Here is a 14,913-nt window from a genome sequence, read left to right on the forward strand (position 1 = left end):
CAACGATCTCCACTGTGCTGGGGGTTGGTGATCAACATCAGCAGGAAGTTGGGGTTAAAGCTATAACATGAAGCTGGGGTTTACTGAAATGAGTTGGCTAGAACATGTACTAGCTACCACCATATTTTAAAACTGATTCTTTAGAACACAGGGGTCAAAGTCGTGGTGTCATGTTGCCATCCTGTAACATTTCACGACGCTTTTTCCTTTGTGATGCATCCGGCCCCTGGGCCACCAGTTTGATACCTCTGCTTTAGAACAATCATATTATAGGTGTATAGGTGTTTAAGTATATATACCAGTGGTTGGTTTCAAAAAATTTTACTACCGGTTCTTTGGGCATGGCTTGGTGGGCGTGGCATGGCATGGCTTGGTGGGCGTGGCTTGGTGGGCATGGCAGGGGAAGGATACTGTAAAATCTCCATTCCCACCCTATTCCAGGGGAAGGATACTGTAAAATCTCCATTCCTTCCCCAATCCAGGAGAAGCCTGGATAGCTCTGCAGACAAGGCACTGCAATTTAACACCAGCTATCTGTAATTAAAGTAAGTTTGTATCTTGCCAGGCTCAAGGTTGACTCAGCCTTCCATCCTTTCTAAGGTAGGTAAATTGAGGACCCAGTTTGTGGGGGCAATAAGCTGACTTTGTATAAAATATACAAAAGTATGAAGGCTATTGCTTAACGCACTGTAAGCCGCCCTGAGTCTCCGGAGAAGGGCGGCATATAAATCAAAATTTTTTAAAAAAAAAAAAAGAAGAAGGTTACTGCAAAATTCCTATTTCCTCCTGATCAGCTGGGACTTGGGAGGCAGAGAATAGATGGGGATGGGGCCAGTCAGAATTTTTACTACCGGTTCTCCAAACTACTCAAAATTTCCGCTACCGGTTCTCCAGAACTGGTCAGAACATGCTGCAACCCACCTCTGATATGTACATATGTGTGTGTATGGGTCTATATGCCGTCATGTCTATGTATAAGTATGTTTGTGAATTATCCACAGTTTCTTTAATACAGCTTTTTTTTCTGCACCAAATTTTTTTGTTTTCCATTTTTTATTTTTCTAGGCTGTCAGATTCCAACTTTACAACTCCCAGAGCAAATTATTTCTGTTTGTGAAATGCATAGTATTTCAGTTGCTATATTATACTATTTATACTTTGTTCATGAATCTCCATGTTCCCAGTATTCTCACTCCCTTGTTATAAAATAAGGAAGGTATACCTGTATGTCATAAGAACACATTATATGTCCTTATTCGATTTTGATTAAATTTGGAGAGCAGGGAAAGAAATAAGTGACTGGGTTATAAACATCCTAAACATCCAATTTTTATAGATCAGAATTTGCCTTCCAAAATGCTTTACCCATTCCTATGCTTTTTTTGTCATTTTCCTCATATAAAGTCTCCATCAGTTGTGAAAATCAGTCCCAGGGAAGTTTAGATTTTTCCTTAATCTAATCCATTTAGAAAATAACTCACAATTTATTGAATGAAGAAGACAAAATGGATAGGTTTTCATTAGGCTAACAAACTCCTTTCTCATTTTTAGCAGCTAAAATGTGTTCTCTATTGAAATGGTATTTATTTTGCCCTTCGGTAGTGGGGATTAGATTAAAATGGAGTGCATCAAACACTACAATTGGTTTGCAATTTTTTCTGTACCAATATTTCAAGCCTCTCTTAGGGTGGTTTTTTTTTTAATGGCTAGAAATAAAGCAACCATCAGTAATACTTTTTATATTGTTACACAGAATGATATAACAGGACATCTCAAATGAAAAGAACCAAAATGGCATGCTATTTTAAACAGTTCTTTCTGGAATCGTTTTAGAAATTCTTGCCCAGTCTCACTATGGCTCCGGAATAGTTGTGGCGCACTGGTTAAAATGCAGTATTGCAGGCTAACTCTGTCCACAGCCTGGAGTTCAATCCTGACCGACTCAAAGTTGACTCAGCCTTCCACCCTTCTATGGTTAGTAATGTTGTAGTCTGCCAGCAGCCTGCAGAGCTGACAGTGGAGTCAGACAGTGAGGAGGCTGGGGAGGAACATGGGCCAGTCCTGGAGTCTGAGGAAGGCCCAGACAAGGGCTCTGCATTGGAGGCAGAGATGGGGCCAGGGCCATCTGGGAGTGATGCGCGGACTCTGGAACCTCCAGAGTCGGACAGCAGAGAGGCAGAGGTACAGGAGGAGCCTGTACCTAGTGCGCGCATGCGCAGAGCTGGCAGAAGGCAAGAACAATTAAAACAAAAGGGACGACTCAGGAGTAAAGCCTGGAGATGATTGGGCCCTCCCATAAGGCTTAAAAGAGGAGCAAAGGCACATGGGCACTTTGCAGGAAAGCAACGTTGTTAATTCTGTTCCCAGTCGGCATCTCTGATTCTGGAATCCATGTGGCTTTGCCAGGTAGGTCTTTGGCAGAGTGTCAAGGGAGATAAATGTGGGTGACTATCCTGAAGGACTTCTCCCGAAGGACTTTTTGCAATTAATTTGGACTCAGCTGTGAATGAACATAATTCACAGCTATTGCAATAAAAGAGGTTTTTGGGATTACTCGTGTGTTTTAATGACTCAGGAAGTCTAGGTCACAACAAGTAAAATGAAGACCCAGATTATTAGGGGCAATGTTCTGACTCTGTAAACCACTTAGAGAGGACTGTAAAGCATGATGAAACAGTAATAGATTGAAACGGTAATAGCTAAGTGCTACTGCTATTCCTACAATGTACAATTTTTGAAAACGGTTAAAGAATCCAATGTAAAGTTTCATTCCTTAAAGATCACCTTCACATAGTTCCTTAAGGATAATCATGACAGTTTAGCCATTTTTATAAATTTATAGGCAAACAAATTCTTGGTGAAAAGGACAATAAGGACCGATTAGAAGGGTGGGCAAATGTGACTCTTTCACAACCTGTGGACTTCAACTCCCAGAATTCCTGAGCCAGCTGTCTCAGGAATTCTGGGAGTCGAAGTCCACAGGTTGTAAAAGAGCCACATTTGCCCACCCCTGGATTAGGCAAATCAAAAATTAGATTATGATGACCCTTTAAAAATCAGTAAGCTACTTTAAAGATTTTAGAGAATGGTCAAATATATCATAATTTTGAAAAGGTAATGCCAAGGGGGAATTATATGAAAAAGTACCCACACGTCAACTCCTAATGACTGCATAAATGCAATTTTCTTGGCAGTTTTATGGAACTTGCCTTTTTTCTAGGAAGCATTTTATCTTCCCAGTCTAGTCTAAAATCCTAGACTTCCCAGCCCCTCCCTCTATCAAATATTGCCCAATATCAGCCAGCCAAGCTAGATGCTACTATCTACTAAAGCTGAGGGCATGAATGGGAATGAGATGGATGGGAATGAAAGTGCATGGAGAAGGTGCTATTAGTATCTCTGATAGCTTCAGCTAAGATGAACTGCACAAACCTGGATGACTATTAAATGATAACAAAATAATACCAAAAAGGGATTTTTTTCCCCACCACTACCTGTTCTGGATTTTTACAGCCAAAATCTGTCAATCTTAATCTTAAATCTTAAACTTTAGGTGGATTTTCAATGATCCTTCATTAGCAGAAACTCCTATTGATTTCCTGTCTTTCAAACTCTCTGTGTCCTCTATTTTCAATTTTAAAAAATAAAATTAATAAATTATTTTTCTTGAACAATATGTATCATTGCATATAATTTAACTCCAGAACCACTGCAGTCCTATCCACACATATGTAGGAGGAATTCTCACTGAATCGGCCCTGCACATCGTTTTAAAATCTAGACTGAAAGCAGCGTTATGAATGGGAGGTACGTTGAAGAATACCAGTTTTAGGGGATGAAACCAGGGGTGGGTTCTAAATTTTTTTACTACCGGTTCTGTGGGCGTGGCTTATTTTGTGGGCGTGGCTTGTGGGGGGGTAATGTGACTGGGTAGACGTGGCCAACTTTTTTTTTTTACTTTTAAAAGCATTTTTTCTACAACCTTAAGAGGTTGCAGAAAAAAATGCTTTTAGAAGCCTCTGATGATCAGGCAAGTCAGCTGGGATCGCCAGAGGCTTTTAAAGGCATTTTTTTCCCTACAACCTCTTTGGCCGAACAGGTTGTAGAAAAAATGCTTTTAAAAGCCTCCGAGATCCCAGCTGAGCTGCACGATCGTCAGAGGCTTTTTTTTTTAACTTTTAAAAGCATTTTTTCAGCCGAAGAGGTTGTAGAAAAAATGTTTTTAAAAGTAAAAAATAAAAAGCCTCTGATGAGGTGGGTGGGGTAAGCGAGCGGTGACAGGGCCGGGGACCGGTTCGGGGGCGTGGCCAGCCAATGTTATTACCAGTTCTCCAAACTACTAAAATTTTTTACTACCGGTTCTTCTGAACCGGCGCGAACTGGGAGCAACCCACCACTGGATGAAACATTTGATTAATGAAAGCTCAGATCAGTATATTCGCAAATGGGAGAAGATTGGGACCAACCATTTTCTCATGTTTATTCTTTCTCTGGGAGTTCCATGTGCTTTGTTCATATTTCTCCTATCCTATGGAATGAACTTTTAGGAAGCATTGTAATATTCTGGGGAAAATAAAGCTGTGAAATGTTTTACTCACCCCAGATCCAGCTGATAAAGTCTATGGATCCACATCGAGATAAATCCACATCCAAATATCAATCTATGTCTTAATAAGACATTGATATCATTCAGTTACTAGTTCTCAAGTCAATATTTTAAGACGAGGCGTAACATGTGTCCTAAGACATTGGTACAAATAACCAGTTTCAAAAAAAAAGTCTGAATTTCTTTTTTTCTTTAAGGACTGTAAGTTGTTCAGCCAATATGAACAAGCCATTGATAACAAGGACTTATGTGAATTCCTTCTGTTATAGGGTCTTTCTTTTTGAAGCTATGCTCAGATAGGGCATTATTTCTAGAAACCAGGTGTTCACTTCAAAACAGCTGCAAGCATAATTACCAACCCCCCTGTACTTTCTTGGGTAACATCTTGAGTTTCTTCTGCCTAGGAAAGCTATAAGCCTTGTTCCTGTGATGCAGAAGATATCCGACCCCAGGCATCCTCAATGCTGAAAGATTGGATTAGACTGCTAGCCTGCAGGCATTGTCATCCACAAGTTTGTTTTGGTTTTTTTCTTCTTTCGGTATAGTTGACATTTATCCTATCCCACCTAATTTGTAGGAATAACCTGTAGCCCCGTTCAGATTTCTATTAAAGATGTCTTCTGGGCTGATGTGCTTGCATTTATAATGTATCCTTTGCTTGTCACAAGCGAATGTTTGTGTTAAAGGTTATGAGATGCCTGACTATTTGTTTGCTGTTTTAATCAAGTTCACTTATAATAGGATTTGGTTCCTTTCAGGTACAGCTATCATAAATAACAAGAAAACTCTGCAGAGGATCTGTTTGTTTGTTTTTTCCTTTTGAAGTTATACATTTTGAAATATTATCTCTGAACATTCTTAAGAGGTGCTGCCCACATGCTTTTCTGCGTTGAGGCAACCAGCATTTCAATGTGTTAATGTTGGACCTCAATTTGCATCATCATGCTTGAAGCGGATTTGTAGAAACACAGTTCTCCGCATTTCCAGTAAACATATTCTATTCAGATAAGTATATTACTTGAGGGGTCCTTGGTGATCTCTGAGCTTGCTTGTTTTCTTGCAAACATTTCATTACCCTAACTCAGGGGTGAAATCCAGCAAGTACTGACAGGTTCTGGAGAACCGGTAGCAGAAATTTTGAGCAGTTTGGAGAACCGGTAGCAGAAATTTTGAGTAGTTCGGAGAACCAGCAAATACCACCTCTGGCTGGCCCCAGAGTGGGGTGGGAATGGAGATTTTGCAATATCCTTCCCCCAGGAGTTTGGAGGGAATGGGGATTTTGCAGTATCTTTCCCCTGGAGTGGGGAGGGAATGGAGATTTTGCAATATCCTTCCCCTGCCATGCCCACCAAGCCACACCCACAGAACCGGTAGTAAAAAAATTTGGATTTCACTACTGCCTTAATTAGGTAATATCATCAGTGCTAGTATATTACATTACTTATAATCTGGTTTAATAAAATGTTGGGGCAGCATCTGAATAATCCACTTCTCCTTAATAGTCCAGGATGGACATTTCATGATTCAATGGGAGATCATTTCCTGTTCAGTCAGTTGGTTTTGAGAGATCTCCCGGTGTAACTTTTTTCCAATTATCAAAAGGAAGCAGGTGGTTTTATGTATGTGCGTTGGAGAGAAGCAGAGCATGGGGGCGAGGGGGGGCAGCTTGGAATGTAAAGCAAATACACTAGAATTGTCCAGTAAAACAATTTAAATAATTAAAACTGAAGTATTTACCTTCCCTTGTAAAATATTGTACAGACTTTAGGTATCCACTGTTCTGTCTCATTCAAGAAAGCTGAAGTAGGAATTTGACTCTGGAATTCCTCAGGGCTTAGATCTATAGGAATATGTTGCACATAATATATACATACATAAATACATTCATACATACCTAAATAGATGATAGATAGATAGATAGATAGATAGATAGATAGATAGATAGATAGATAGATAGATAGATAGACGGACACACACACAATAATAATAGGAACTAATACTAACTAAAGTAGAAGAAAAAAGAAGAAAGCGAAAGAGAAATAAAAGAAAAGTGCAAAAAGAAAAAAGGCAGAAGAAAAATAGAGAAAAAGAAAAAAAGATATGAATAAATATATAAAGAAGTATCTTCCAATCTTCTTCATAGCAGTTAAAAATACAATACAATTATATTTTAACCTCTCTCTGTGTCTCTAGAGTTCATCAGGACTTTTTTCTTTCTATAATCAGTCTAATCATCCAAACCATAAATTACAAGTTCTTTTTTTTTTCTTTTTTATGCAAAATGTTCATGAGTGGCTTCCAATCACAATAAATATAAGTACTGCCTTTTCTCTGACCAAGCCATAAAAATGTTTTTGGGCACAGCCTGAGCTTGTATCAATTTCATATTCTCAGTATGGCACATGTAACCAAGAAGTCTGAAAACTACTATATATTAACCTTAAGTTTATCATACAACACACATCCATGCCACCTAAGTCTCAGGTTATGTCCTCCTAACTCTAAAGGTCTTTTATTTCTTAGTAACACCCATTGTTTCATCAAAATCTACCACCAATAGCTTCCCACCAGCCAGTACGCTCCCATAGAGAGGGGCTCATCCAGGTGCCGTCGGCCAAACAATGTCGGCTGTCGGCCCCTAGAGGGGGGGCCTTCTCTGTGGGGGCACCTACGATCTGGAATGAGCTCCCCCCGGAGATACGGAGGATCCCAGATCTGCGCACCTTCTGCCGCGCGCTTAAGACTCTTCTATTTCATCAAGCCGGCCTGGCCTAAATCTTCCCCCTTTTAAATGTGGAAATTTTAAATTTGTTTAATTATAGGGTTATGGGTAAGACGTTTTAAATTGGGGAGCCATTTTGGATTTAATTTTTCTTTTAAATGTATTTTAATGTTTATATTATATGTTTTTTCACCGCCCCGAGTCCTTCGGGAGAGGGGGCGGTATAAAAATTAAATAAATAAATAAATAAATAAATAAATAAATAAATAAATAAATAAATAAATAAATAAATAAATAAAATCAAATAATAAGCTGCAAAATATAATGTCAGATCAGTTAAATCCATTCCTCTTCTTTCCTTTACGTTCTGTAACACTGTATATTTAACTTGGGGCTCCCTTGCCAAAATTAGATGTTATATTTTAGCCAGCGCTTAAATGATACATTTGTTATCAAATTAGGCATTGTGTGAAACAAAAAGATCAAGAGCCTTGGTGACACAGCAGACTAAAGCACTGTTAAGTAATACCAGCTGCCTGCAATTACTGCAAGTTCACATCTCACCAGACTCAAGGTTGACTCAGCCTTCCATCCTTTCGAGGTAGGTAAAATGAGGACCCAGATTGTGGGGGCAATAAGCTGACTTTGTATAAAAAAGAACACCGCTTTGGGGGGGGTGAAAGCCCTACTAAGCAGGTATATACAAAAGTATGAAGGCTATTGCCTAATGCATTGTAAGCTGCCCTGAGTCTCCAGGAGAAGGGCGGCATATAAATCGAACCAAATAAATAAATAAAATTTCATATCTTAACAGAAATACTTCGCATTAACACACAATTCATATTTGTCAATACCCCAATTTTCATTTTTTCTCACTTTTAAAACTAGTTTTCTCCATCAGTTCTATTTGAACATCTATTTTCATATTTTTGTTAACATCTTCATCTTCTGATTATTAATTTTAAAACCTACTAGCATATCACATTCTTTTAATTTTTCTATTAATATTGCTATTCCCATTAATGGATCCTCCAAAATCTGCACCAAATCGTAAGCAAAAGCTGATAGTTTTTGTTACTTCTCCATTAACAATTATCTGTGCTTTCTGTGAGATGCAAATCAATCTTACCCATTTTATAACATTATCTCCAAAATTCATATCTTCCAAAACTTTGAACAGCAATCTCAGTTCAAATTGTCAAAGCCCTGTGTGTAAGAAAATCAATGCAGCTGGGTTTTTTTTCATTATGTTGCTCCAAATATTGCAAAATATCCACCCCATCTTTAATTCTTAACTGTCTTTTAGGTTAAAAATCCACGTTAATCTTCATGAATAAATCCTTGCAAACTTATTTTCAACCCCAAGCCAAAATCACTGTAAATAACTTATTATTTACATTATATATTAATTCAATAATGACATCACCCAACTGTCAATGACCCCTGGTCGCTCACAACAATCAAACAAAGAAATTACAATAAAATCAATAAAACATTTTTTAAAAGATAAAACATAACAAGCACAATGAAATCAGGGGTCTCACTTTCCCTGATGGAGCCTGATTTCAGAAAGCAGGTGCTGCTATAGATAAGGCACATTTCCAGATCCTGATAAATGTCATTGCTTAATCAAAGTGTCCAGATCGCACCAACTTTATAGGATTGAATCACCAGGCAGATGTTATGGGACACAGGGGATCCCGTCTGTCTATGGCATGTAGGGCTTTATAGGTAACATACAATATCTGAGTAGGTGGGGTATTTTTTTTTCTCCTTTTATATCCCATGTACTGTTTGTAGGCCCATACTTGGCATTTGGAGACTTTTTCCATCTCCTTAGTACACTTTATTACTCTGCTGTAGTAAACCTTATTTACACACTATCGAAGAATATTGCTTTGGGGAACAAAGACATTTAGACTATTTAGTGGTTCTTGGGATAAGCAATATGTGCTTCAAGATGATTGGGAATAAGGACTTTCAACCCAGTGTGACAGATTAACAGATTAACAGAGTTGGAAGGGACCTTGTAGGTCATCTAGTCCAACCCCCTGCCCAAACAGGAGACCCTACACCATTTCTGACAGATGGCACTCCAGTCTCTTCTTGAAAGCTTCCATTGATGAAGCTCCCACAACTTCTGAAGGCAAGCTGTTCCATTGGTTGATTGCTCTCACTCACTGTCAGAAAATTTCTCCTTATTTCCAGGTTGAATCTCAACTTGTTCAGTTTCCGTCTATTATTCCTTGTCTGGCCTTCAGGAGCTTTGGAAAATAGCTTGACCCCCTCCTCTCTGTGGCAGCCCCACAAATATTGGAACTCTGCTATCATGTCTCCCCTGGTCCTCCTCTTCACTAGACTAGCCATGGCCAGTTCCTGTAGCCGTTCATCGTATGTTTTATCCTCGAGTCCCCTAATCATCTTAGTTGCTTTTCTCTGCACTCTTTCTAGAGTCTCAACATCTTTTTTATAGTGTGGTGACCACTGGTATTTGTTGGAACAGGCTGCTATTGTGAACTGAATCATTAATATGGCTTTGAAAGCAGCCATGTCCTTTTTTCAGGCTCACACAAAAGCCAGAAAAAAAGATTTTATTCTATACCATACATTAATGAATAGCAGAGATCTATTTTTCATACCTCTGCATGGTCCACAGCCCTTCTTCTAAAATAAGTTTGAAAATAATATTACATAAACAAAACTCCCATAAAAATAAGTATAATAAAAACTTCTTCTAAATAAGTTTGAAAATAATAATACATAAACAAAACTCCCATAAAAATAAGTATAATAAAAAAGACATTCACAATACAGAAAAAAAAAATAACTACTGGTTTCTCCCAAAATCAAATCAAATAAATGATTATTTACTCCTACTTATCTGAATTGTGGGATAATATTCCCATTGTACCATCTTGGCTTTTAATGTATTTCAACATTTCAGCTCAGCAGGCAATGATTCATCTATAATCTAGTTATGTATCAAAAGTAGTTATTTGTACCTCTCTAAAGAAGCAAGGTTGAGTTTTGAAAAACTCCCTGATTTCGTTTTTATATAAAGTAGGGCAACCTACCTGAACTTGGTGCCCTTCAGCAATATTTAATTTTACATAACATAACATAATTTAACATAAAATTGCACTATGATGGGGTTACACACACACACACACACACACACACACACACACACATATTTCTCCTTCACTCATGACTCTCAGGAGAGCTTTGGTGAAACCTCCTCCTCCCCCCTCTCCCATTTCATCTGACCTGTGGAACTGTTTGCCACTTTACTGGGGGAAGGAGAGACAAAAGGAGCAGCAGAATGTGAGGTAAAGTAAAATAAATCCCTACCAGAGGTGAAATTCACTTACCTTCCCTACTTGTCCGCATATGTGGGCGTGCATGTGCAAAGCCTTCTGCTCATGTGCAGAAGCTGAAAATCATCGCAAAAAAGGGACGTCATGACGTCCATGCGGGTGGATGGGACTTCGTGCAGTCCGCCCTACCACATCGCGCGATCCAGATAGAACCGGCTGAATTTCACCCCTGTCCCCTACTCACCATTCCAATGGACTCCTCCTCCCAAGGAGGTTGAAGAGGAGGAGGCGGCTCATCCATCAGTAACAACCCCAGCAGCAATAGGCATCCCAGCCTTTCTCTTGTCCTTCCTCTTTCCATATATAATATGGACTTCTGCCATTTTCTTTCCCCCTCATGATCCTCAGGAAATCATGGTGAAGCCCTCTCCTCAGGTAACCCATGGAACTGATGCTTAGTTGTGGAAAGGTGTAACAAAGATAGCACAGATGGAGTAAACTTCATCCCACTTCCAATTCCAGCCTGTCCCCAAGGGACCCTTCCCTCCAGGGAAGAAGAGGGCTAACCCATCAACCACTGGCACCCCCAAGCCAGATCTACCTTGACAGCAGACATCCAAGTCGCTCTTTTGTTCTTCTCTCACTGGCTGCCACCATTAAGAGATTTCAAATTTTGGGCTCAATACCAAAGCAGCCAATGGTTGCTCCTCTGTGAGGCCTTGCTACCAGCCAGTTAGGCACAGAGGTCAGAGAGAGGAGAGAAAGAAGATAGAGATATACAACTTATGGTTTTCTTGGAAATATAGTTGGAAGGTGTAATGTCACGGAAGCATCCAAAACTTTGCTAAATTTCAGTCCCACAGGAGTCACAGATCCTGGATTTTGGGCACATTCTATAAATTAATCTATTGTATATTGATTCAAAAATGGCTGCCCTGTGATGAACCATTCCATCCAACTGAAGATTACAACGTATCAAACAGACATGAGGATAGTATGCTATAGATTAATATATACATCCATGCACACATACTGTATATATCTCTGGAGCAACTGCAGGCTAATTCTCTTGGCAATCATCCACATTAATACCTCCGTAGAAAAAAAAAAGGTGACAATTTTTTATTTTAAAAAATGTATTCTTTAATCAGCTTTAAATTGCTTGCCTTCCATGCTGATATCAGCTGAACTGAAGCCAGTTTAACTGTCTGGTTTTCAAGATTTGACAATAATGCTGACCAGGCCCTCTGTCTTGATAGCAGTTACCATGACCTCCAGTTAGTAGACTTCCCTGTTTCTTTATATCCTTCCCACCCCCATTTAGGAAAGCAAGTTCCATTTGCTTTATTATTATTATTTTCATGAGCAAACAGCATTCAGCAGTCAAAGAAGCATTCAATTGGAAAGTAACTTGGAGGTCATCCAATCCAACCTCCTGCTCAGTATAAGAGTTGCTTATTCACAATGAGATTTTCACGAGTCCATTCCAGCTTTTACTGTTGCTTTTTCTTAAGTTAGAAAAGAAACCCTGGCAAGCTCTTGTCGATTTTATCCTAAACAGCCCAACAGATTAAATGCAATCCCAGTCTCCCAGTCCCATTTGTATGTTCTTTTAAGAAAGCTTCAACAAGCCCAAGAATCATGGACAGATTCCAGTCCAAGAGCAATGGGGGGGGCATCTTTGGGAAAGAGGGAGGGAGTTGAATGCATGGTTTTCCCCCTCTATCATCCTTATGATTGTCAATAAGAGGTTTGGGGATTGCTTGGCCTGAATTTCAGCCCCTTGAGAAGCATGGGTCCTGGATTTTGAATGCATTCTGTAAATTAGCCTATTCTACATTGATTCAAATTAGTGCCTTATGATGCACTAATTGCAAAGGAAGGGCCATTGAGAACAAGAATCTGTATAGTCAGTAGACAAATGCTAGCATGATGAAGCGGATGCCTTGCCTTTAATGAGATGCTGCACAGCAGACAGTCTGAACTACACCACTCTTGCCAGCCAAAAGTGAAAAACAGTATTTTTTGATATAGAACCAGAAAAAAATGGAGTTCAGGGTGGAAGTTGTTTGCACAGTGGGCTACACACAGGTTGAGAGCCAAGGTGGCGCAGTGATTAGAGCGCAGCACTGCAGGCTACTTCAGCTGACTGCTCGATGCAGTTCGGCAGTTCAAATCTCACCGGCTCAAGGTTGACTCAGCTTTCCATCCTTCCGAGGTAGGTAAAATGAGGCCCCAGATTTGGGGGGGCAATATGCTGACTCTGTAAACCGCTTAGAGAGGTCTGTAAAAAGCACTATGAAGCGGTATATCAGTCTAAGTGCTATTGCTAAGTGCTATTGCTATTGAAGATGACATCAAGACTGCAGTTAAGGGTGTTGTCCTTGGATTGGGAGCAGCAGGTTATGCAGGAACCTCTATAGAGGAATCCAGTAGGCATCAGTGTATCAACTAAATGTGTGAAAAACCAGGATTTCTTTATCTGGAGTTAAATAGTCCCCACTTAGTTTTAGGCCACTGTACCATCCCCTGTACAAGCAATTTAGAAACAATTTCTTATCAATGCATTTCTTGTAAAAAAATACAACCCCCTCCCCCCCCCCCTTTTCATTTGATAAAAATATACTAGCATACTGGCAAAGAATGAATCTAGTTCCCAAAAGAAGCTGTAAATTGTATCAGGGTTTTCATACCACACTATCATATTTCGATTCTCCCAGAATTGCATATGGTAATATCAGAGTGCGAGTTTTCATATTCTGAAATATTGCAACAAAATAATACAATTTTCAAGTGATTTTTTTTCTTTCTACAATGCATGTCTTCTGTAACACGGGTTAGAGTATCAAGGCACCTGGTAGTTTGGGAGGTGTTATTTGTGGAATCAAGGTAGATATCAAAGGACCCGAAGAGGCACATATGTTTATCTCCCCCATCTCACGTAGCTCATTTCACCTCTTCACCAAGAATTATAACATTCTCAGCAGACAACCTTTTCACTTTGTAAAAGCTCCTTGGATGCTTGTAGAATGCTTGCAAGGGATGTTCAACGGAATAAAAAAGATTTCCTGAATTGATGGGAGCCTGGGGGAGATATTTTTCATGATCTACAGGATGTTTCTCACAGCAGTAAGGTACATAAGCTAAACATAAATCTGTTTACAAAGCCAGTGATCCATATACATGGTGTCCTCCGAACTGAATTGCACTGCTTGATCAAAGAGCTATCCTATCCCTTCTTTTTCATTCAGAGTGGATTTTGTTCCTTTTCCACCCTGTGACTCATCAGACATTCTCATTTACACCTTCTTCTTTTTTTTTTAATCCCACGAGGGGATTGATAACCTATCATCAGTCTGGAGCAATCCAGACCTGAGCTCAGTCTAAAGGATGTGGATTTGATGCAGGACTGAATGAGCTCTGTTCGTTTGGGAAGCCTCTTCTTGATGAGGCAAAGTAAACTGATGGAGGCAGCAAGGTTCATTCACAAATGCTTTGTTCATTTTCTTTCAGCCTCAATAGTCATCGGGAAATGGTGGTGTGAGATGGAGCCCTGCCTAGAGGGTGAGGAATGCAAGACATTACCTGACAATTCAGGATGGATGTGTGCAACTGGCAATAAAGTCAAGACCACCAGAGTAAGTTGATGCTTTCCTTATCACTCGATATTAAAACACTGTTAAGTTCATATAGTAAAATACTTTTTTTTTCTTTTAATGATCCTGAAAACTCTTGAATCGGGGTGGAGTTGGGGTGACTGAATGGAGCTGAGCATTTACTAGCTGGATGCCCTTCCTGATGCTTACACAGAATTCACAGGAGATATTTTCTCTTTGAGCCTAGAGAGAAAAATATCTGCTGCTACCTAGGATCAAACTCATAGCCTCCTGATTGTGAGGCCACCACACCACCCTCGTAGCAAAATATGGTAGACCACAACCTACTTCTTGGTAGAAAAAGTGGGATAGATAGCATCACCACCAGATGGATTTGTAATTGGCTGACAAACTGTACTCAACAAGTAGTCTTAATGGTACTACGTCTACATGGAGGGAAGTAAGCCTCCTAGCCCCAGCTCCATCTTCAATATCTTCATAAATGACTTAGATGAGGGAATAGAAGGGGGACTTACCAAATTTGTGGTATGTTGGCATGAATAGCCAACACCTTAGATGATAGGCTCAAGATTCAGATGGATCTTGACAGACTTGAATACTGGTCCCTATCTAACAAAATGAAATTCAATGTAGAGAAAAGTAAAGTCTTAC

At 39.5% G+C, this 14,913-nt stretch overlaps 1 protein-coding gene across 1 annotated transcript in view; it reads left to right on the forward strand.

Annotated features, from left to right (window-relative positions):
• Positions 1–14,292, forward strand: part of TAFA1 (TAFA chemokine like family member 1) — a 478,763-nt gene extending 464,471 nt beyond the window's left edge. Inside the window, exon 4 of the mRNA XM_070933545.1 lies at positions 14,159–14,292. Coding sequence (XP_070789646.1) covers positions 14,159–14,292 — 134 coding nt within the window. The remainder of the gene's footprint in view (positions 1–14,158) is intronic.
• Positions 14,293–14,913: the final 621 nt, after the last annotated feature.

This window comes from Pituophis catenifer, unplaced genomic scaffold (assembly GCF_029215685.1).
Source record: "Pituophis catenifer annectens isolate HBS135680 unplaced genomic scaffold, rPitCat1.0.hap2 SCAF_2, whole genome shotgun sequence".
In the NCBI taxonomy this organism is placed as follows: domain Eukaryota; kingdom Metazoa; phylum Chordata; class Lepidosauria; order Squamata; family Colubridae; genus Pituophis; species Pituophis catenifer.